This window comes from Malus sylvestris, chromosome 10 (genome assembly GCF_916048215.2).
Source record: "Malus sylvestris chromosome 10, drMalSylv7.2, whole genome shotgun sequence".
Classification (NCBI taxonomy): domain Eukaryota; kingdom Viridiplantae; phylum Streptophyta; class Magnoliopsida; order Rosales; family Rosaceae; genus Malus; species Malus sylvestris.
Genome location: NC_062269.1, coordinates 29,313,920 through 29,334,704, shown reverse-complemented (window position 1 = coordinate 29,334,704; position 20,785 = coordinate 29,313,920). Strand labels below are relative to the sequence as shown.

Here is a 20,785-nt window from a genome sequence, read left to right as displayed (position 1 = left end):
TACAAAAACCTTCAAATTACAACACTCACCCTACCCGAACCCGCTTCCAAGCCTAGCGTTAACAATTTACCGAAGCGATCCGATCTCAATAGAGAGCCCAACCAGGACATGGAGGGATTGAACTTGATGGCGAACGCTGGCATAGGAGTGTACAAAGGCTACTTGCCGGCCAGGTCAAAAATTACTGATCATGCTGCAGTTTCACGGCGGCGGCTGGGTCAATAGGAGCACCGACTCGGTGACCAATGATATATTCTGTATGCGGATCGCGAAGTTGTGTGAAGTCGTCATTTTGGCCGTAGGTTATCATTTCGGGAGTGAGCTTGGATCTGAGGGAAGAAGGAAGGGAGGGTGCGAGTTGGGGGAGACTGGTTTTGGTGGTGAAAGAAGGTTGGGGGAGGCTGGTTTTGGTGGTTGGAATGAGCTTGGGGGAGGTTTTGGGGGAGAGGGTGCGGGTTGCAGAGGGAAGAAGGAAGGGAGGGGGTTGGGGGAGGTAGAAGACGGGTAGGTTTTAGGGGTTTATTTTTTTTAATTTTTTAATATTGAAGTGGATCCATATTGACATGTGGCGCTCATTTATTATCCACGTGGCGCCACGTCATCAGTTAACAGAAGTTCTAACGGAAAACTTAACGGATGTATGAAACTGTCACAAAATTAAGACTTGAGGTATGATTCCGGGATGACAAAAACTTCATGCACCAAATGTTGAAAACCATGAAACTTCAGGGTAATAAATTGATATTAGCCCAAAAGATTATAAGGGCTCATTTGGAAATGCTTTTAAAATAACTAAAAGCGCTTTTAGAGAAAATATTTTTGAGTTTCAAACACACTTGGAGTACTTTTATGTGCTACTTCCAATAAGTACTTTGAGTGTTTTTTCATGATTCACTTGTATTTTTACTAAAGATTGGTTCCAAAAGTATTTCATCAAAAATGATTTCAGTTATTTTAAGCACTTCCAAACGAGTCATAAAAAGCTGAATTTGGGTGAAATGGCTCACCAATCAAGACCAACTCTATCAACAGATTTTTCATTGGGATATTCTTCTAGGGCAAGCCCTCTTTCTTATTCTTATTTCCTCGAAAAGTCTCTACTTTCTTGTTTGTAGATAATCAATGAATGGGTCTAACCCAACAAAATAGACAAAAACTCATAAAATTACACTTATATCAAGTTTCCTCTAAAAAGAATTAGAAATAAAGAACTTGAAGACGGCTTAAGCACCATCAAGAAAAAACACTAATGAATGGAGGTTTTCATGTTGCAAACCAAGAAGATACCCTTCTTTTCTGCGGCATACAGTCTCGAAGCTCGTGCGATTCACTGGTGGTAAGAAAAGTACTGAGGACGTGTTGTGTGGAATACGAACATAAAATTCATCATCAATTACTGAGTCATCTCGTGAGGATTACCTGTTAGATATTTATTATTTATCAATAAATAATATTTTGATAATAAAAAAATATGTAAAATATTCGATACTCGTAAGTTTTGTAGGAAAGGAAACCCACTCCGCCATGAACACAAATTCATTAATCATATCATCTTCATCTTTCATCTTTCATCTTTCATCATCATCATCAACATCCATTGTAAAAAATTAAGTGTGCATTGTGGGAATCGGCCCCACAAACATGACTATTTCCTCTCACACATTTAAGCATTCTATTCGTCACTTTCACAACTGTTCTATCACAACTCCGATAATTCTGAAATCGAGTTTCATACCAGAGGCCGAGACAGAAGCAGAAAGTTTCGGTTTCGGTTTCGGGTAAGTGATGTTCGGGTGCAAGTGCTTCCATTGGAATCAACTCACCGATTTATTCCCACCTGAGCCTGAAGAGCCCTTCTCTCTGCCTGATCCCATCCCTCAATGGCCTTCAGGTATGAAAACTTCTACTGCTAAAGCTCTCATCTTTTTTGGATTTTCTTTTTCTTTTTGAAAATTATGATCTGGGTTTTTATTTTTTTAGCTGATTTGATTAGTATTTGGATTATTGATTTGGATTCATGGATTTGCGGATTGTGCTGCATGCAAGCAGTTGTAAGGCTATGAAAGTTTGCTTTTTTTGGTTAATGGATCATGATTCATGAATAATAGCCGTTCATTTTTTGGACAGAAACTGTAACTTTTAGAAAAAAATGAAAGTCTCTCCTTTTTTTAAGTTTCTAGTTGAAGTTATTTTGCTTTTGCAACTACTAATCAGTGCTTGATTGGGAATTAGTGATTTGTATGGTCAGTAATTAATCTGAATTAAACATATTTTGGGTATCATGATGAAGCTCCACTGGTTGTTTGAATTTGACCTTCATTGCTAATATGCAAATTACAATCTATGCGATTTAGGGGGAAATTGTTCTTCATCATCGACCTGTTTTCTGTCTGTATATGTTGTTTTGTATGCTCTGGTAAGTTTGTAAACATGCTGATACTCGCAGTTTTACGGTCCAATCATAAATGGGTCTAAGCAACAGTGTTGCTTTGATTACTCGGTTTTTTAGCGGAAGTGTGGATGATGTGTGAAAGGGGCCAGTTCATTGATCATATGCTTCAGACTGGGGATAAGTTGTATGGTATTAAATATGATGCATGGTAACAAAAGAATGTACCTTTTGGTAGGCATGGTTTAACTCGATATCTGTTGTTTAATGATTCTACTTGAACACTCTTTTTCTCCTTCGTTTCCTTCTTGAAGCTTCTCTCCCCTTAGAATGGTCTCTGATAGGTAATGCCCTTAACGGGCATCTTCAGTCTGTCAAGGCTTGTAGAAGGTTGTCATTTTAGGAACTATTAGATATTATTTTTGCTCGTTCTGGTTATGGTTACGAGTTTCTAGTCAATATTGGTAATAGGTACATATTTTCTTTCTCTAACTACATGATCGCTGACTTCAAAGCTCCAGAAGTTAGGGTCTATCTATTCTTCCTTTACTTGAATAAATGAAATAGGGGTTAAAGATTTAAATTCTTTTGTGCCACAACGGATTATAAACTTCACCTTATCTTTAAGATGGTTTCATTCTTTTGGGTCATTAGTATGCTTGGTGTTAATTGTGAATTTAGTAGATTATGGTGTATTTCTTCTTTGTTTTCTTAATAATAGCTAGCTCGTTTCTTTTTGTAGTTTTGTATTCACCTATGTTGCAGCTGAGTATTGATGAACATGCAAAATTTTGGAGGTTGTGCAAATTCAGAAAGAATCTCTTCAAGTACGACTAAGCATTAACTTTATGCAAAAAAATTGAAAAAAATTATAAAGTCAATGAGAAACACATACTGCTTGAGAATTCGTAGTATAGAATGATGAGAAGAATATGTCCATAGCTCTTGTGATTCCAGTTAATTATTTGAACTACAATTTTGGACTACTTTTCTAAATGATTTACGGATGTATTTTCCTTCTCAGGTGAAGGTTTTGCTTCTGGAAGAATCAATCTCGGAGAAATAGAGGTTTTCAAGATAACCAGATTTGAGTTTATCTGGGCCTGCACTCCATCAGAGGACAAGCAAAAAACTGTTACGTTTTATAAGCCGGTGGGAATACCTGATGGATTCCATAGCATTGGTCACTATTGCCAATCTAAGGAGAAGCCTTTACATGGTTTTGTTCTTGTGGTTCAAGAGGCAGAGTTGCCAGAAACAGCTGATGTTGGGGAGCCTGTCAAGTTGCCAGCTCTTCGAGAGCCGCTTGATTACAAGTTAGTATGGAGCCCTGATGATGGGAATGAGGACAATTATGGTGCATATGGTTACTTTTGGCATCCTCAGCCACCAGAAGGTTACAAAGCAATGGGCTTTTTAGTGACTAGCAGGCCTGATAAACCTAGGTTGGATGAAGTGAGATGTGTTCGAGTTGATTTGACTGATGTTTGTGAAACTTACCGCCCAATTCTTAATGCCATTACAAAATCTCTAAATCTTCCTTTTCAAGTTTGGTCTATGAGACCACATCATCGGGGAACGATGGGGAAGGGGGTTTGTGCAGGTACATTTTTCTGCAGTAGCGACATGAGCATTAGAAAGGATCTGAAGCATATTGGTTGCTTGAAGAATCTGAATTCGAAGCTACCTGGAATGCCAAATCTTGATCAAATTCATTCACTCATCCATCATTATGGTCCTACCGTATTCTTTCATCCAGATGAGATTTACTTGCCATCTTCTGTTTTATGGTTCTTCAAAAGTGGAGCACTACTGTTCAAGACTGGCACGTCAGTTGGTGAGCCTATTGATGGCAGTGGCTCAAATTTGCCTGGCGGTGGTTCAAATGATGGGGGGTTTTGGATAGACTTGCCAAGTGATGAACGAGGAGAGATTATAAAACGCGGAAACTTGGAAAGTGCAGAACTTTATGTTCATGTGAAACCGGCTCTTGGTGGTACTTTCACTGACATTGCAATGTGGGTGTTTTGTCCCTTCAATGGACCAGCCACTCTCAAAGTTGGGCCTATGGACTTCCCTCTTGGCAAGATTGGACAGCATGTCGGTGACTGGGAGCACTTCACACTCCGCATCTGCAACTTTTCGGGAGAGCTCTGGAGCATATACTTCTCGCAGCACAGCGGTGGCAAATGGGTGGATGCATATGATTTGGAGTACATAGATGGGAACAAAGCCATTGTCTACTCATCCAAAAATGGACACGCGAGCTACCCTCATCCGGGGACTTACCTTCAGGGGTCAGACAAGCTAGGCATTGGGATAAGGAACGATGCTGCTCGTAGTAACTTATCCGTGGATTCAAGCGTCCAGTATGAGATTGTTGCAGCCGAGTATCTTGGAGACGGGGTTGCGGCCGAGCCGTGTTGGCTGCAGTTTATGAGAGAGTGGGGTCCAACAATTGTGTACAATTCAAGAACTGAGCTTGATAAGGTGATCAATCTTTTGCCTGTGATGTTTAAGTATAATTTGGAGGACATTTTTAGTAAGTTACCGGTTGAGCTTTACGGGGAGGAAGGTCCTACCGGGCCAAAAGAGAAGAACAATTGGGTGGGAGATGAGAGAAGCTAGGGTTTTGCTTGCGGCAAGAATCACTTGTTGTAAGTTGTAATCCTACTGTATCCATATTTGTCCATAGCTATTAATACGATTAGTAGAAACTCTGTTATAGTCATTTCTGTACCTTTAATGTATTGTGCGGATAGAGGAATATATAGAGTTGAACGTAGTAAAATGAGAAATTGAAAGTGTTTGTTGATATTTCTCTTAGGGAAAAACTTCAGTGCGCCAATGGGTCCTTTCTTTGGTCTTGCCCTCTCTCACAAACACACACAAACCTTGAGTAAATCTTCGATAGAAGCACCATGTGGTCGGCATTGTACGCCTTCCAATAAGAAAAGAGATATTCTCCGGATCTTTCCCTTTAAAGTCCAGGGATCAAGTGATTTGGACTTTTAAAAATTTGATCTAACAGTTAAAAATTATTATAGTTTTTAAAAGTTTTTACTAACTTATCTGTTTTTAGCCGTTAGTTTAAATTTTAAAGGTCCGGATCACTTGATATCTTCTCTTCCAATAAGAAGAAAGTTACATTGTTATGAGTGGGCTCGAATTAACTAAAAACAAGGAGAGTTTGTGTGTTTTTTTTTTGTGAAAAAGATTACAGTTGGGGCCACATGTGATATGCCCTACTGAAGTTTTCTTCCCCACAAACTCTTTGCTTTTTGGTTAATTCGACCACACCCACAGCAATGTAACGTTGTCTTACTAGCTGCTCTATAGGCCTGACTACGTGACACCCCTACCGAAAATTCAGTCCTCTTCGGATTCTCTTTGTGGGGATCCAAAAGATCAATCAATCATATCCGTTCATCGTACATCGTGCAGTCAGTTTTCGTTATATAGTATTTATATTTATTTTTAAATAAAAAATTCAAAATAATTGATCATCTGAATCCCCATAAATAGGATCCGGATAGAATTCTATTCCCTCTTCTTGATGTCGGAAGACCTAAAATTCTAATGTTTCTCTCCATTAATTTGTTTAATAACAAACAAGCAAATTATGAATCACGGGCCTTTTGACGAAATGGACCTCACCCCCAGATCAGTACCGGCCCATATTCTCTGCTTTTGATAGGGACAAAACGGTCCAGTCGGTGGGTGCTTGAAGGTTGGAACTCTGAAGCGAAGGCCGAAGGGCACCACCGCACCACGCCAGTAGTACAACCCAACACACAGCAGCACAAGCAAGCGGAGCAGAGAAAATGCTGGCGAGGAGGATGGTTTCATTGTTCAACAGGAGCTCCTCAGCACCACTCTTTTCCAGGTTCAGCTTTTGTTTTATTTTCTCTTCAATTTCTGATCAAATTCCATTTCCATATCTTGCTTTGTTCGACCAAAAAGTCCACTAGTTACAGCATTTACCTGATATATTTGACCAAAATCAAATTTTTGATGCTTTTTTGTCAAATCCATTTTCTAGTGTACTACTTTTGAGATTATATGATATGAATTTTGTGTTGTTCTAATTAGGCTGAATTTGATGGAGTGTGATGTGGCTAATAAGATGGGTTTTGCACAGTTCGGCGGCGAAGACGGTGGATGAAGGGAAGAGCACGTCGTCTTTTGGTCGAAAAGCGTTGTCTTTTATTCTGATTACCACTACCGGCGGTGTTGCGTTGAGTGCTCTTAATGATCTTGTGATTTATCAAAGCTGCAGCAGGTATCTTTCCAACTCCAAGTAGATGGGACTTTTAACTCTTCTGTGTTAAATGGTATGATTGATCTGTTTGCTCGTATAGGGAAGTATTGCTGGTCTAAGTTTGAATCTATGCTTGAACTTGTAAAGGGGGTTTTCATTTTTTGGTTTGCGAATAGTTGGGATCAACGACATTCTGATCAACAACGTGTTCAAATGAATTTGGAGATTGTATTTGTAGCATCTGTAATATAGCTTATGAGAAACTTCTTCTCGAAAAGCTTTGTTAAAAACGTATAGATTACAAACTTGATTGTAGAGGAGGGAGGGAGGGAGGGTGAGAAAAAAACTAGTTGGCGACTTGGATTGCTTCATCTTATACATAAACAATGCAGCCCGTGGAATAATTTTCATATGTATCAGCAGCTTGCTTGGTTGATGTAAGTTCTATTACCCAACGCCTTACATAGATCATGACATAATGCCCCCACATAAAGGAGGAAATGTGGGCGGTTTTACTCATAGGTGGCTGGTTGTTCGTTCGTAGTAGTGTGTAGGAAGAATGAAGAACGAGGGAAGAAGAGGGAGAAATGTGAGTTTTCTTTGAAGGGATTCAAAAAACAACCTTAAACCGTTTCAATGTTACATATGTATACTTAATTTAAGGTTTCATGTTTTAATCAATTCCTGGAAACTTTGCAGCAAGGCCATGGAGAAAGCCAGTAAGAATCCAGCAATCATAGAGGCTATAGGGGAACCTATTGTGAAGGGCCCATGGTACAATGCATCGCTTGCAGTAGCTCATAAACGGCATTCTGTATCTTGCACATTTCCTGTGTCTGGACCGCGAGGTGCTGGAGTCTTGGAGGTGAAGGCTGTACGTAATGGAGGTTTGTATTGATTTAAATAAAAAACCAGACATATACGTGCAAACACACAAGCACATACACATAAAGACATACATCGTGTGCATGTGCTCGTGTACACTCACACCTGCTTATTTTGACGTTTGGGTTCTAAACGCACTTTCATATTTTGCTCATGTGCTACTTGATTTTACATGTAAAACATAATAATGGTACATGATTTTGTATCCAACACCGTATAATTGATCAACATCCTATGCTGATATTCACTTAAACTCATTGTCAGTGTTAGATCTTTTCTGAATTGGTTTGATTGAAACAACCAGGCTATCCGATTTGTGCTGCAAAAGTTTTGCGAAGAATGTTCAAAAACTAGCTAGACTTTTCTGTTTGATGCATTAAACTACATTTTACATATATCGCTTGGGTTTTGATAACCCTTTAAGTATATTAATGATCAGATTTCTCGTTTGCAGATGACACCTGGCTTTCGTATCTCATCCCTCGCGATTGGGACATCCTAATCATGGATGCCCTCGTCCATATTCCCGGAAATGAAGAGAAGCAGCGAACGGTGCGAATTGGTATTTCCGACAGTGCCCCCGGTCCTGCTTGCACGGCATGCACCGGTTGTCCCACTCAAGTATCGGCGAGTCCGAAGAACTGAAGTAATAAACACATCGGTAGGCAAGAGTGTTTGCACTTTTGAATCATCCATTTCATACAAAACTTGGTACGGAATTGTAATAGCAGAGAGGCTTCTCACCTGAGTATTTTGTCCGGTTTTTGTGTTTCAGTTTTTTGCGTGACCGGAGGGAAAGCTTTCGGTTTTTAATCTTGGGCCGGGTTTTAGAAAGTAGAGCGGTAGAGAAGAGTTGGGCTATATTTCCTTGTAAAGCCCATAAACATTTCCTTCAGATTTTTTTCTCTTCTTTCTTTAATAAGTAACTAGTATTTGCCTACACACTTTGTATGTATTAACAGAGTTTTTTAGAAAATGAGAATGAGAGTGGGAGAGAGAGAACGTGGGGGGAGTGGGATTTTATTTTTTTTTATTTTAATATTGGAGGTAGTTTAATATCACATATAGGTGAGGCTTCAATAAAAAAAAAGGTAAAATTTAGACCTGTAAAATTATATTATTGCTCATAATTTTTTTTTGTGTGATAGAAGATTAAGTTGTCTTTTTACCTCTATTGGTTGACAAAGAGGGTTTCATTAATTAATAGGGATTTGATGGAATAAAAAGTGAAGTTTCTTTTGTTCGGAAAGTCAATAGTTAATCTTGCATATATGAATCCAATGAAATTTGGTAACAGTTAAAACTTATTCATGAGTGCTTTTAAAATAACCGAAATCATTTTTAGAGAAAATGTTTATAAGTTTCAAAGTACTTGAAGTGCTTTCTTCAAGAAACATTAATTATGTGCTTTTTTAGGAACATTTAAAATGTTTTTTTTTTAAATTTACTTGCATTATTATCAAAGATTGGTTTAAAAATTATTTTCACTAAAAGTAATTTCAGTTATTTTAAAATGACTTTCAAACAAACTCTAAATCTTGTATAAAATGCAAGGCCTCGAAGGTTCAAGTAACCTAAATATTAACGTGAAGTAAAATACAAAATAATGATGGGTGGTCCGTTCATGGAAAGACAAAACTTAAAGTCAAAGGCGGTGTGTCTAGATTTGTACTACACATGGACATCCAAAAAAAAAATTGGTAACCTTTAGCTTCTTGGTACATTAAAAATCTAAACCTACCAAAAGTTGATAGGTTTGTTTTCAAACGCACTATACTTTCTTTTATATATTTTTATGAAGGTATTGATCACTTAATGAAGTTTTCTTAGGAAGTATTAATGACCTTTGTAGGATTCAAACCGGAATCAAGGAAAAAACAAGGGCACCATTATAAAATAAACGAGAAAAAAGATGTAATCACTCAATAGATTGAACTATCCTCATCAATATGTTTGCTACCATGTCCGGTGGTTTTTCAAACCAAGCCACCTCACGTTACTCTCCAAGTCATGCTCTTGCAAGCCTATGTGCTACCTAATTTGCTTCTCGTCTAACATGACTAAGTTTGAATTGAGAGAAAACATGAAGGAATGAGTGTATGTTATAAATTATTAACCCTAAATTAGAGGTATCATCACCTTAATGTTGCATAGCAATTATTGCAATGATATTATCTCTTTCAAATTCTGCTTCAGTAGCTCGCAACTCCTCAACAAACCGGACTACCCTACTTTTTGCGTGTTTCGCTGTGGAGTGCCAATGTCGAAAATCAGCTGATGAAACCTTTGTATGTACTTGAATTTTTACCAGTGATAAGTGAGAGCCAGTAAAAAAAAAACGAGCTAACGTTCTTGCTCCTGTTGTATGCATTGTATTTAGATTCAAATAAATGACGAACTGACACATCATTTCGTAAACAAAACTTAGTTAAAAAAATATTAAGAACATATTTGCTCAACGTCCACATTATTATTACATATCATTATCTCTAATCATTCTTAAACCCATCTTTAAGTTACTGCATTTGATTAGTGGAGATGTGGATCGAATTAAACACGCCCACATTTACCTTCTTCTCATCATTTTCCATTATTTAATTTTGGTTGGCAAAATTGCCCATCATTTTAATTGTCACCATCTGACAGTGAATGGCTGCCGGGGGAGCACGGGAAATAAATGATGATGTATGCATACGATATTTCCCCTCCGTTGACGGACCGTCCCCCGCCTGCACGACGCCGTGTCAACCATAAACTGCAGAGGAGTCCACGTGACATCCTGCGGACTTGTCAACGTTTCACAAAATCCGGACCCCAAGTACTGGCCAATCGTGTCTCTCCGATTGTCCGTTGATCTGTCCACATGAACTCCGATGTTCCGTCAGTCCACACGTGTCAGGAGATACGTCCACAGGAAGGGTGGGCCCCATGCGGTCCTAACTCCAACGTGTTGATACCTGTGATGGGTGGACCTACCTTGTCGGCTTGTCGTTTGGAGTGTATGGGTCGTGGGCTCCATTTCTTGTTGCCTTTCCTACCTAAAAAGCATGAGAATTTCATTTTCTCAGCTCGTTAAATTATCTCCTAATTTTTATAACCGACGTAACAACAATTAGAGATAGGTCCTGTTTGGTTCAGTTCAGTTCAGTTATATCTTCAATTGGAACAAAAAAAATATTGGTTCAGTACGGTTTCATTTGAAATTATTACTAACTCGTACGGTTTGATTCGATCTGATTTTTTCAATTGTTGTTATTTTTCAAATCAAAATCGAAACTGGTTTTGAGATGGTCGGATTCAATTTTTGTCCTAATTTTTTACTTTTTAGCCAACCGTTCATGAATCGTGATACGAAAAGGAGAAATTGAGATAGTCTAGAAGCAAGCAAGGATGTTGATGGAGGCGCATTAAGCAGACAGCAGACAGAAATGGGTCCCCTGCCCACAATGGAGTTATGAGTGGACCCCATTTCTTTCCTTTGTTCTATCACCACCCACCACCTAAGCAACCTGAAAAGCAAACCCCAGAACCTAACCCTTGCCCCGCCCATCTCTCCTTTTCCCAAAACCGACCCAAAAAAGCATAAAGGATTCTTCTTTGCTCTACGAAATTGCGCACAATCGCCCGACAAGCCCTTCGTTTTTGTGTCAACTATGCAACGGTTCACTGCCCCAAGCAAAACCCACTTGCTCAATTTTCCAATTTCTATCTCAATCAATTTGCCCTAATTTCAGTTTATCCCCAAATTAAACCCTAACCCTTGTCCCCTCTTTTATGCAACCAACCCACCTGAAAATTTTATAAATTTTATCATCTGGGTTCTGATCCTGTGAGCTTTCTGGTTGGATTTGAGGTGGAAAGGAGGGAGCTTTTTTTGTTTCAATGGAGAGTGGAGGTTCTGCAAGTGGGTCGTTGACTAAGTCAACGCTGTCCAGGGAGGAGAATTTTGCCATGTCTTCTGAGGACTCTTCTACCCCTGAGGAGTCTGGCCTCGAGCTCTGTCTTGGGCTGAGCCTTGGTGGTGGTGGAGGGAAGGATCAGCAGGGGCAAAGGGGTCACTTTGCGAGGATCTTGACTGCTAAGGATTTTCCTTCTGTGGGGTTTTCTTCTTCGTCGGCTTCCGAGTCGTCGTCTTCTACTTCTTCGTTGAGCAGCGGTAATGTTGCTGCTGGAACCAAGAGAAGTGCTGATTCTGTGGCTGCTGCTAATGGTGCCAGGTAAGACAATCGAAATAGATTTTTTATGTTTATTTTTTGGATTTTTATTTATGAGTTCCATTGATTTAGAAATTGGTTGGGTTATCTTATTGCACATCACAAATTATTGTTACTATTTTAGATTTTCCATGTTTTCTGTACCATGATGTTCTGTTGCAATCTTATTTTCTGCCATTGATTTGATTTTGTCATCTGTTGTTGTCGGATTTAAGAACCTGTATTTGTATTTGGCAGTGTTCTGTTTGTTTATCTCAATTCACAAACATCCTCGCTGGAAGCATTGGTTTACACACAATTATGGCTCTAGATTAAAACTGTAGTGTACAAACATTTAAACTTGCGATTTGTAGTCACCGTGAAACGTTAAAGCGGATTTTTTCTGAAGTTGGAGGTAGTAGGACTTCTATAGTGGCCGGTTGTTGAGTTGTTTGTATGGAGATATTGTAATCTTGCCCGCTTTTTATAAGGTTTTCGGTTTTGCTTTCTTCTCTTATGGGATTGTATCTTTTGTTGGTTGAAAGCAGTCAGGTTGTGGGATGGCCTCCTATCAGAGCTTATAGAATGAATAGTTTGGTTCTCCAAGCGAAATCTTCATCCACTGAAGGACTTAACTCAGTAAATGAGAAAAGTGAGTACAAGACCGGTGCGGAGAAGGTTAACAATGGAGGTCACAAGTCCAATGGAAATGCTAAGGAGATAGGGCAGCAGAGGGGTTCACTGTTTGTGAAGGTGAATATGGACGGGATTCCTATTGGTCGAAAGGTTAATCTAAGTGCGCATAGTTCCTATGAAGCGCTAGCACAAAAATTGGAGGATATGTTTGGGCCCTCGACACATGGTTAGTCATTTATTGTTCCCAGATCCAGGCAACTCAAATTTAAGTTGTGCACAATGGTCTGTGGAACTCGAATTATCTTCCCAAGCTTTCTTGGAATGTCAATTGAATCAAGAAAAATTCCAAATTTTAGTTTATTTTGCCGAAACTTTTCCAGTTGTGAAGGTTAAAAGTTATTGGTATTCTGGATGTATAAACTCCATCACTTGAAATCATGGTTTTCATTTGGACAAGATCAAATTTATTTACCTTAGCCGATTAGGGATAGAAATGTTTACCTTTTGACTGATGGTGGTATTATATCTATTAATTAGGTTCAGGTGGTCAGGAGATGGAAGGAGCAACAAGACCCTCAAAGTTGCTGGATGGATCATTTGAGTTTGCGCTCACTTATGAAGATAAAGATGGAGACTGGATGCTTGTGGGAGATGTTCCTTGGGAGTAAGTTTTTTTCAATAAACGTGAAGCATATGGTGCCTGCGTAATACTATGATTGAATTAAGTATTTATTGACTTGTTCTGCTAGTTCTTATAAACATAGTTGGGTGTTTGTGGAATCCGGTATCTAAAATTTTAAAAGCCATACCGAGCTGAAGTATATGATTTTTGAGTCGTTGGTTTTGCCTACAGCTTATCAGGGTCTGCTTATTTTTCATTCAGGATGTTTCTTGGTACTGTCAAGAGGTTAAGGATTATGAGGACATCTGAGGCTAACGGACTTGGTATGTAGACTGTGCATGGAAAATCAAATTTGCCTCCGAAACCTGCAGTTTCACCCGATGCTAACTCCGTTAATTTTGATTTGCAGCTCCCCTGTTACAGGAAAAGAATGTGAGGCAAAGATGTAAGCCAACCTAGATCCTTTTCTCATAAGATAAGCAAGAAGAGACAACCTACGTTTGAAAGTGTACAAAGTGGACAAAACTTATAGTTGGAGCATTTTGGAAAGAAGAGGGAGAAACCGTTGGTTTTTCGGTTCATTTTTTATGCTGTCGAATGCCATTTCATTTCATTTTTGTTACGCCTTCTCCGAGAGCAATCTTAGTTTTCAATGTAATACGATACATACGTATGCTTACTTTGGTGAATGTTGTTGTATATATGGGGGCACACTCACATGCTTTTGTCTGTTCAGCAGATGGGGCAACCTTCAGTTCCCCCTTGTTTAATGGAGAGAAATTGTTTGGTAATGAAATTATCAATGTTATTGCAGGACTTGTTGAAATTTCAATACTATTAAGACATTCTTCTTTATTTGCATCCGCGAAGTACAGTTTGACACGTACAAAAATATATCTCATTAAAATAACAAAGTAGAAACTTTTATACACATGTCAAATTGCGATTTGTTGAGTTAAGAGTAAAAAAATCTAAGCTCGACTTATTTTTTACTTGGATATACGCTTCTTACACCAATTTGAACCATTGATTACAAACATTAACAGAAAAAATAAATCTTAATCTTACATACACCATGAAATATCTAAAAATCAGAATAATAACAGCCAAAAACGGAACTCAAATTTCTGTCCCTAGAGAAGGCCATTTACAGGTGAGGTGCTAAACACAGGCTGGTCTTTTTTAGCTGCAGCATATGGATCGTTGTTGCTGCTGCTTTTCCGCCGAGGCTTCGCCTCTCCGAGCATCGTTATGACATCCCTCATGGAAGGCCTGTCCTTGGGAAGCTTGGCAGTGCAAATCAATGCTATTCTAAGGACTAAGAGCATCTCTTCTTGAACATGCTTGCAGTTTCCTACACTGGGGTCTAATGCTTCTTCTAAACTTTTGTTGTCCCTAATCTTCGTCCGAATCCATTCCACGACGTCTACTGATTCGCCAAACTCGGGGTCTAAAGGCCTCTTTCCTGTTAGAAGCTCCAATAGAACCATGCCGTAGCTGTAGATGTCGATCTTTTCATCAACCTTCAATGTGTATCCATATTCTGATCGAAGAATCAGTCCCAGAATTGTCAGTGACAAGAAAACTACAGAAACATGTAAAGATTGAGATGTGAAACTAGAAAGTTCAAACTCACCAGGGGCAATGTAACCGTATGATCCAGCCACCATGGAAACTGTCTCGTTTTTTCGAACCATCATCCGTGCCAACCCGAAGTCCGCAATCCTCGCGTCGAGGTTTGCATCGAGCAGTATGTTATTAGACTTGATGTCTCTATGGATGACTGGTGGGTGACAGTCATGGTGGAGATAAGAAAGACCTTGTGCAACCCCCACTGCTATGTTGTACCTTGAAACCCAATCTACAAGCAACCTCCCTGCTTGCTTGCCATGCAAGGTTTCTCCTAAGCTTCCATTGGGCATAAACTCGTATATAATCATCAAATTCGTATCATTGTTCAGAAATCCTAATAACCGAACAATGTTTCGATGCCTTAGCCTCCCCAAGAGATTCACTTCCCCAACTAGATCATCACTGCTTCCAGTTTCAATGTCTGTTGCCGGTCTCCACAGCTTTTTAACTGCCACAACTGTGTTTGATCGTGATATCTCTGCCTTGTACACAACCCCAGTAGCTCCCATTCCGATCACATTGGATTCCTTCACACAAGCCAGAATGTCAGTACTTGCGAAACCAAGCCTCTGGAATGCCATCAGTCTCCATGGCCACTCTCCCTTGCCAACTTCGAAACTGTCTCCAAAGCAACTCCCATTTGAGTACCACCTTTTGTATAGAGTTCGAGCACTGAAAAGTGCAAATCCAACTGCTAAAACTGATGAGATCCCAATCACCCATCCTGCAACAATGTTCCTTGTGTGCACATTCCTATGCCTCGATGCCAATGCTGGATTTTGCGTACATGGAGGGAGGACACTGCCACAGAGACCGGCATTGCCCACAAGATCACTCGGGTTTATTGTTCTCAGTACACCGTTTTTTGGGACAGGACCGTCTAGCTTGTTGAATGAGACATTGAGAGTCTCCAAGGCCGGTGACATTCCGAAATTTTCAGGTATTCCACCAGTGAGAGAGTTGTTGGACAGATCAAGAACGGACAATGTGGGCATCATGGCAATTGATTTCGGGATGTCTCCGGTCAATTGGTTGTTCCTCAGATTTAAGCTTACCAATTTCTCACATGAAGCAATACTTGCTGGGATGATTCCTGAGAAATGGTTTGATGAGAGATCAAGCACTGAAAGTGAAGGGCAGTCCTGGAATTGATCCGGGATTTCGCCAACCAATTCATTATTCGAGGCCATCAGGGTTTGCAAGCTTGGAGCAGAGAGAATGGTGGAAGGAAGAGAAGAATGGAGGCGGTTTCGAGAGATATCAATGAAAGAGAGTGAAGTAGAGGAAGAAAGATCATCTGGGATTGCACCAGTGAGATTGTTGTTTGCCAATTCTAACCTTTGAAGCCTCTCAAGCTTGCCAAGCCCAACTGGGATTGTCCCGGAAAGAAAATTATTCTGCATTCGAACACGAACAAGCGAAGGGCAAGTGGATAGGCTCGCCGGAATTGGACCTGTGAAGGCATTGTTGAAGAGGATGAGCTTGGTGAGATTGCCCTTGTTGCATAATGTGGATGGAATCTCGCCGGAAAACGCGTTGGATGAGACGTCCAACCACTGCAATGGGGCATTTTTGCCAAGATCACTGGGCAAAGGACCTGAAAACGAATTGTTCCATAGCTCAAGAACACTTAACTGACTCAAACTTCCAATTCCTAATGGAACCGAACCTGATAACTGATTACACATCACATTCAGAAGCTGCAAATTCTTCAGCTCCTCAATTTCAGCTGGGATTTCCCCCGATAATACATTATCGGAAAGATCAAGCAATTTCAACGAAGAAATGGTGCCGATTTCAGCTGGGATTTTGCCTTCAAAATTGTTCTTGTACAAGAACACCGTCTCCAGCAACTTCAGCCTCCCCAAGTCGGCTGGAATCTCACCACTAAGATTCCCAACTGCCAAATCAAGATACTTGAGGTTGGTAAGATTCCCAAACTCCATTGGAATCCCACCTTCAAACTCATTGTACCCAAGAATCATACTTTCCAATGAGGACAGCTCTCCAAGCTCAGCGGGGATTTCCCCGGTGAAATTGTTCCCGGAAAGCCCAAGAAACTTGAGCTTCTGCAAGTTCTTGAATGACTTTGGAAACGAGCCCCCGAAAAAGTTCCCTCGGAGATCCAGAGTCTCCAGCATTGTGGCATTGCCGAGATCCTCAGGAAGAAAATCCGAAAAATTGTTACTCGAAGCGTTAAGTTCTGTCAATCCTCCTGCTCTTCCAAACGCCCACGGAAACTCACCAACAAGCGAGTTTTGACTCACATCAAAAGTTTTCAATGCTGTGAGATTTGAGATGGATTTTGGCAGTGATGAGGAGAAGCCACTGCAGCAAAGGTTGAGGGAAGTAAGGCTTTTGAGACGTTGGATGTCGCCGGATATCGGGCCGCTGAGGTTCATGTGGGAGAGATCAAGTTTCTCTACGTGCTCCTCAGTGTTGCACCATACGCCTGTCCAGTTGCAGTGAGCTTCATTTTCTGGAAAGTTCCAGTCTTTAAGGCTGTTTAGTGGATCAATGAGACCGGCTTTTATCGAAAGCAGAGCGGAAACTTCATCATTGGCCACAGCTGCAAATCCAAATGAAGAACAGCACAAAAAGAAGAAGATCAGCATTTGGGTTTTGCTCAACTGCATCTTGTGACTAAATCTCCTTATTGGGTTTTGTCTTTCTTTGACACGAGGGAGGGTGGAATTCGAACACAGGAGGTCGGGTGCAAGGGTAAACGCTCGTAACCAATGCTATGCGCTCTGGTTTTCCACCATTTTCAGTCTCTGAAACTGATAGAGAGAGAAGGCGAGAGAGTGTAACTAACTGTTGTTGTATGAGTAGTGGAAAGAAGGAGATTGGTTAATGTATATGTGATGGTATATAATAAATAAATAATAGTGAATAATTGGGGTGGATTAGTTTGTAATAAGATGAGGGGCTCGTGAGATCTTGGGGACTGCAACAGGCTGTTAATCGCGAGTAATGACGGGGAAGGGTTTGGACTTATTGGAAGTTTCTCCGACACCAAACATGGGACAGAGAATGTGGTGAATACCATTCTCTCTCTCTCTCTCTCTCTCTCTCTCTCTCTCTCTCTCTCTCTCTCTCTCTCTCTCTCTCTCTCTCTCTCTCTCTCTCTCTCTCTCTCTCTCTCTCTATCAATATTCAATGTGTCAGGAATATGACTCAGTACACTAAGTATATATTATAATACAAGCTGTGTTTTCGGCACACTGAAAATTTCTTGTCCCATGCAGTGCGAGTGTTCTTCTCTTATTATCTGTTATATCATATTTAGTCAACTTGAGTGAATTGAGTAGATAATCATAAAAACATAATAAAATGTTTCCTTTTCTCTTAATTCTTTGTCTGATTTAAGTAATTACTTCTTAATAAAAGTAATGAGACTAAACAGTAGGATATGACTGTTTATCTCTAGTATCATATTATTCATAACTGATCTTGGGGTTTGTGGGAAGTCCTGATCCCAGTGTGATAATGGAAGTTACCCAATTGAGCTTAACTCTTGCGGCCTTTCCTTTCAATCAGTTGAATTATGAATGGATCCTGCTAGCAATAGGCGTTCACGTACGTGCAATTGCATGACCTTCATTTATTGATGCGTTGCATTGTGAAACTCAAAAGTATTAACCGGTGAAAATCATTGACATGCCCATGGATGCTCAACTTAATAGTGCCTTTAATAATTTTTTTGAAAACAACTTTCATTACATTATGCGTGGACGACTCTCAATCATTGATGCATTGTATGACTTATAACAAATTGATAGTTGAAGGTTACTCATGCAAACACGTTGCGATTGACCTTAACATTGTTCTTTTATGAATGTATATTTACAAAAATATATGTTCCACACGTTTATGTCAAAAGCAATTAAAACAGTTATACCTAGTACATGGAAAAGCCACTTTATCTTAAGGCATACACAAAGGATGTGGAACCCAAAGCTACATATGCTCGAATGATTTGGGTTTCAACGATCTTAGGGTTTCCTTTCCTTCTTCAGCTTGTAAAGAGTAACTTATAAGTATGACAAATATTCAGAAAATGATGCCCAAAGTGGATCTATCATTGTATAATCAAAAGAAAAAGAATAACATATCAAAGCGTATGTATTTGCCAACATCAAACCCTAATCATCTTAGTCGCTGCTCACTACTAGTAAACTAATTTCTAACTGTAATAAACATTTTTTTATGCAGCATAAAAAATGATGAGAAATAAGAAGTTTACAAGAATTATGAACCTTCATTGTGCATTTTTTGTCTGAAAGTTGAAATAATATAGAATCATAGCCAGTTCATAAGCATTATGTAGTTAATTTATATGGTTAAATTAGAGTCAATAACTCAAATGAACATGTCATATATTCCTCATGATTGATACGAGGGAATCATGCCATGTTACAAGGTGAAACAAACAATTAATACAAATTGATATCAACCATTACTGGGTAACTAGAGAACTATTCCCATCAGTTTTAAAATTACATTTGGATGGAGACTCAACGTATAATAAAGGGCTCTAAACTGGCAAACGGATTGTGTTTATTGTATTTTTGTTGTTTTTGTGTTATACTCGTTATTTTAACAGATTTTATTGTGTCAAATCTGTTATCTTAAAGGGTTCTTAATAGGTAACCCAATAACGACCGGACTCGTTAACGGGTCGTATCGGGTTAATGAGTCATACAAGAAATTGTCATGTCTAATGTCTAGACCTTCAAAACAGGTCGTGTTCTTAACCGGTGACCCAATAATGGCGTGATTCGTTAACGTGAGTGACCCGACAATGACCCGAATCGTTAACTAATTTGTCATTTTTATTTTGTTTCCTATCAGGTTAACGGATTGTGCAAGAAGTTGTCAGGCCTACTCTAAACTGTGATTTGTGTAAGGCTTAATGTATGCTTTCCCCTAAATTTTATTTATAATTCAGTCTCTGCATATCTGCATTCAAAAAAGTTAGTTCTTTCGGTTTTTATTTTTTCCTTTTCGTAGGACTAAATTTACACATTAAACCAAAGTAACATGATAACTCAAAAGGGAGTTCCCAAGTAAATTATAAAGGAAAAGGAGTACAAAAAGGGGGGAGCAAACGGGAGGAAATGGAAGAAAGTGATGAGCACATTATCAATGGTGATCTGAACCCCACCAACTACCATTTCTCTCAGATCAAATTTTTTTTTTTTTTCTCCCCTTTTTCTCCTTTTCCCCCCTTCTTTGTTATTATATTGCAAATTTTCACATGCACACATGCAAGGCAGTTCATTTAAAATAGTCAAAATATCATATAGTAGTGGCACTTTTTATAATTAATTCACAATATTAGGTATTCTGTAATTAGAACAGATAGGAAGGCCATGTGAAACAGCAGCTTCCTTGGGAAGTCCCTCCACCTTTTATTGGAGAGAGAAAAAAAAAGAATTTATTTTCTGGGTGGATTAAGAGAATATTGGGTGGGTTAATTGATCTGTGGATCTGCTGCTAACCCTTCTCATCTGCAGAATGGAAGAAGAACCCCATGGGAAGAAGGTATGGATGCCTACGTGTTTTCACATGGGTTTATACCAAGGCACCCCCAAAACATTTTCAAGGGGCTTGTGGCTGGCTGCACGTGTCCCACATGCATGAGTTGGGGGTCCATGATGTTTTGGGACCCACATTTGGTAGACTAATCTGAAGTGAAATACCCAGTGAGTGCATAGTGCATACCAATAATACAACCCCAGTGTGCCAAGACCGTATCTTGTTCATTTTTGGTACTAATTGTAGTTCATTGTTTCAATCATGATTATTGATTCGGGAAATAGTATTTTGATTCAAGAGTTGAGTTTAGAAGTGAACAAGAACAAGGGCTTCAAGAAACAACATGACATGATATTATCATCTCTTATATAGCCTTTTTATAAATTATTTTTTTATGTTTTTAGAAGCGAAATTGGGAAGAGGAAAACGAAAACAGAACCTTGAGTGCATAAAAAAAAAACTTTTAACTGTTACAAGCCTCTTGCTTTCTTTACGATTAAAGAAACCCATGAGTATTTTCTGTTGAATTTTTAAGCTGGAAAACAGAACAAATAGAAAAGAGAACTAGAAACAGATTTTAGGGGGTAAGAACATCTCCAGAATGTTAGCACATGAAATTTAGGTGA

At 39.3% G+C, this 20,785-nt stretch overlaps 4 protein-coding genes and 1 long non-coding RNA gene across 9 annotated transcripts; 3 read left to right on the top strand and 2 right to left on the bottom strand.

The window, feature by feature from the left end:
* Positions 1-1,116: 1,116 nt before the first annotated feature.
* Positions 1,117-1,653, bottom strand: LOC126586751 (uncharacterized). Its single transcript, XR_007610892.1, has 2 exons — positions 1,519-1,653; positions 1,117-1,419 (listed from the first exon to the last, which is right to left on the bottom strand). It is a non-coding gene; the product is annotated as an uncharacterized LOC126586751 (long non-coding RNA).
* On the top strand, positions 1,413-5,206 carry LOC126586749 (hypothetical protein At1g04090-like). Of its 4 annotated transcripts, none has more exons than XM_050251690.1 (3): positions 1,413-1,891; positions 3,132-3,216; positions 3,414-5,206. In XM_050251690.1, exons 2-3 carry the CDS (start codon positions 3,165-3,167, stop codon positions 5,015-5,017), a joined length of 1,656 nt encoding a protein of 551 aa, XP_050107647.1. In that variant the 5' UTR covers positions 1,413-1,891; positions 3,132-3,164; the 3' UTR covers positions 5,018-5,206. The 4 variants fall into 4 exon arrangements, with proteins under 4 accessions (XP_050107647.1, XP_050107646.1, XP_050107649.1 ...); XM_050251692.1 differs by lacking the exon at positions 1,413-1,891 and adding an exon at positions 2,040-2,416; XM_050251691.1 differs by lacking the exon at positions 1,413-1,891 and adding an exon at positions 2,607-2,623.
* Positions 5,207-6,039: 833 nt separating this feature from the next.
* LOC126584838 (uncharacterized) lies at positions 6,040-8,475 on the top strand. 2 transcript variants are annotated; one of them, XM_050249205.1, is made up of 4 exons: positions 6,040-6,275; positions 6,482-6,671; positions 7,350-7,537; positions 7,990-8,475. In XM_050249205.1, exons 2-4 carry the CDS (start codon positions 6,502-6,504, stop codon positions 8,178-8,180), a joined length of 549 nt encoding a protein of 182 aa, XP_050105162.1. In that variant the 5' UTR covers positions 6,040-6,275; positions 6,482-6,501; the 3' UTR covers positions 8,181-8,475. The 2 variants fall into 2 exon arrangements, with proteins under 2 accessions (XP_050105162.1, XP_050105161.1); XM_050249204.1 differs by having other exon boundaries at positions 6,045-6,275; positions 6,531-6,671.
* A 2,568-nt stretch (positions 8,476-11,043) lies between these two features.
* Positions 11,044-13,782, top strand: LOC126586544 (auxin-responsive protein IAA11-like). The gene is made up of 5 exons (XM_050251398.1): positions 11,044-11,752; positions 12,277-12,590; positions 12,902-13,028; positions 13,248-13,309; positions 13,396-13,782. The coding sequence occupies exons 1-5, from the start codon at positions 11,418-11,420 to the stop codon at positions 13,443-13,445; spliced, it is 888 nt and encodes a 295-aa protein (XP_050107355.1). The 5' UTR covers positions 11,044-11,417; the 3' UTR covers positions 13,446-13,782.
* Positions 13,783-13,791: 9 nt separating this feature from the next.
* LOC126586543 (MDIS1-interacting receptor like kinase 1-like) lies at positions 13,792-17,478 on the bottom strand. Its single transcript, XM_050251396.1, has 2 exons — positions 14,623-17,478; positions 13,792-14,529 (listed from the first exon to the last, which is right to left on the bottom strand). Exons 1-2 carry the CDS (start codon positions 17,252-17,254, stop codon positions 14,120-14,122), a joined length of 3,042 nt encoding a protein of 1,013 aa, XP_050107353.1. The 5' UTR covers positions 17,255-17,478; the 3' UTR covers positions 13,792-14,119.
* Between the last annotated feature and the right edge of the window lie 3,307 nt (positions 17,479-20,785).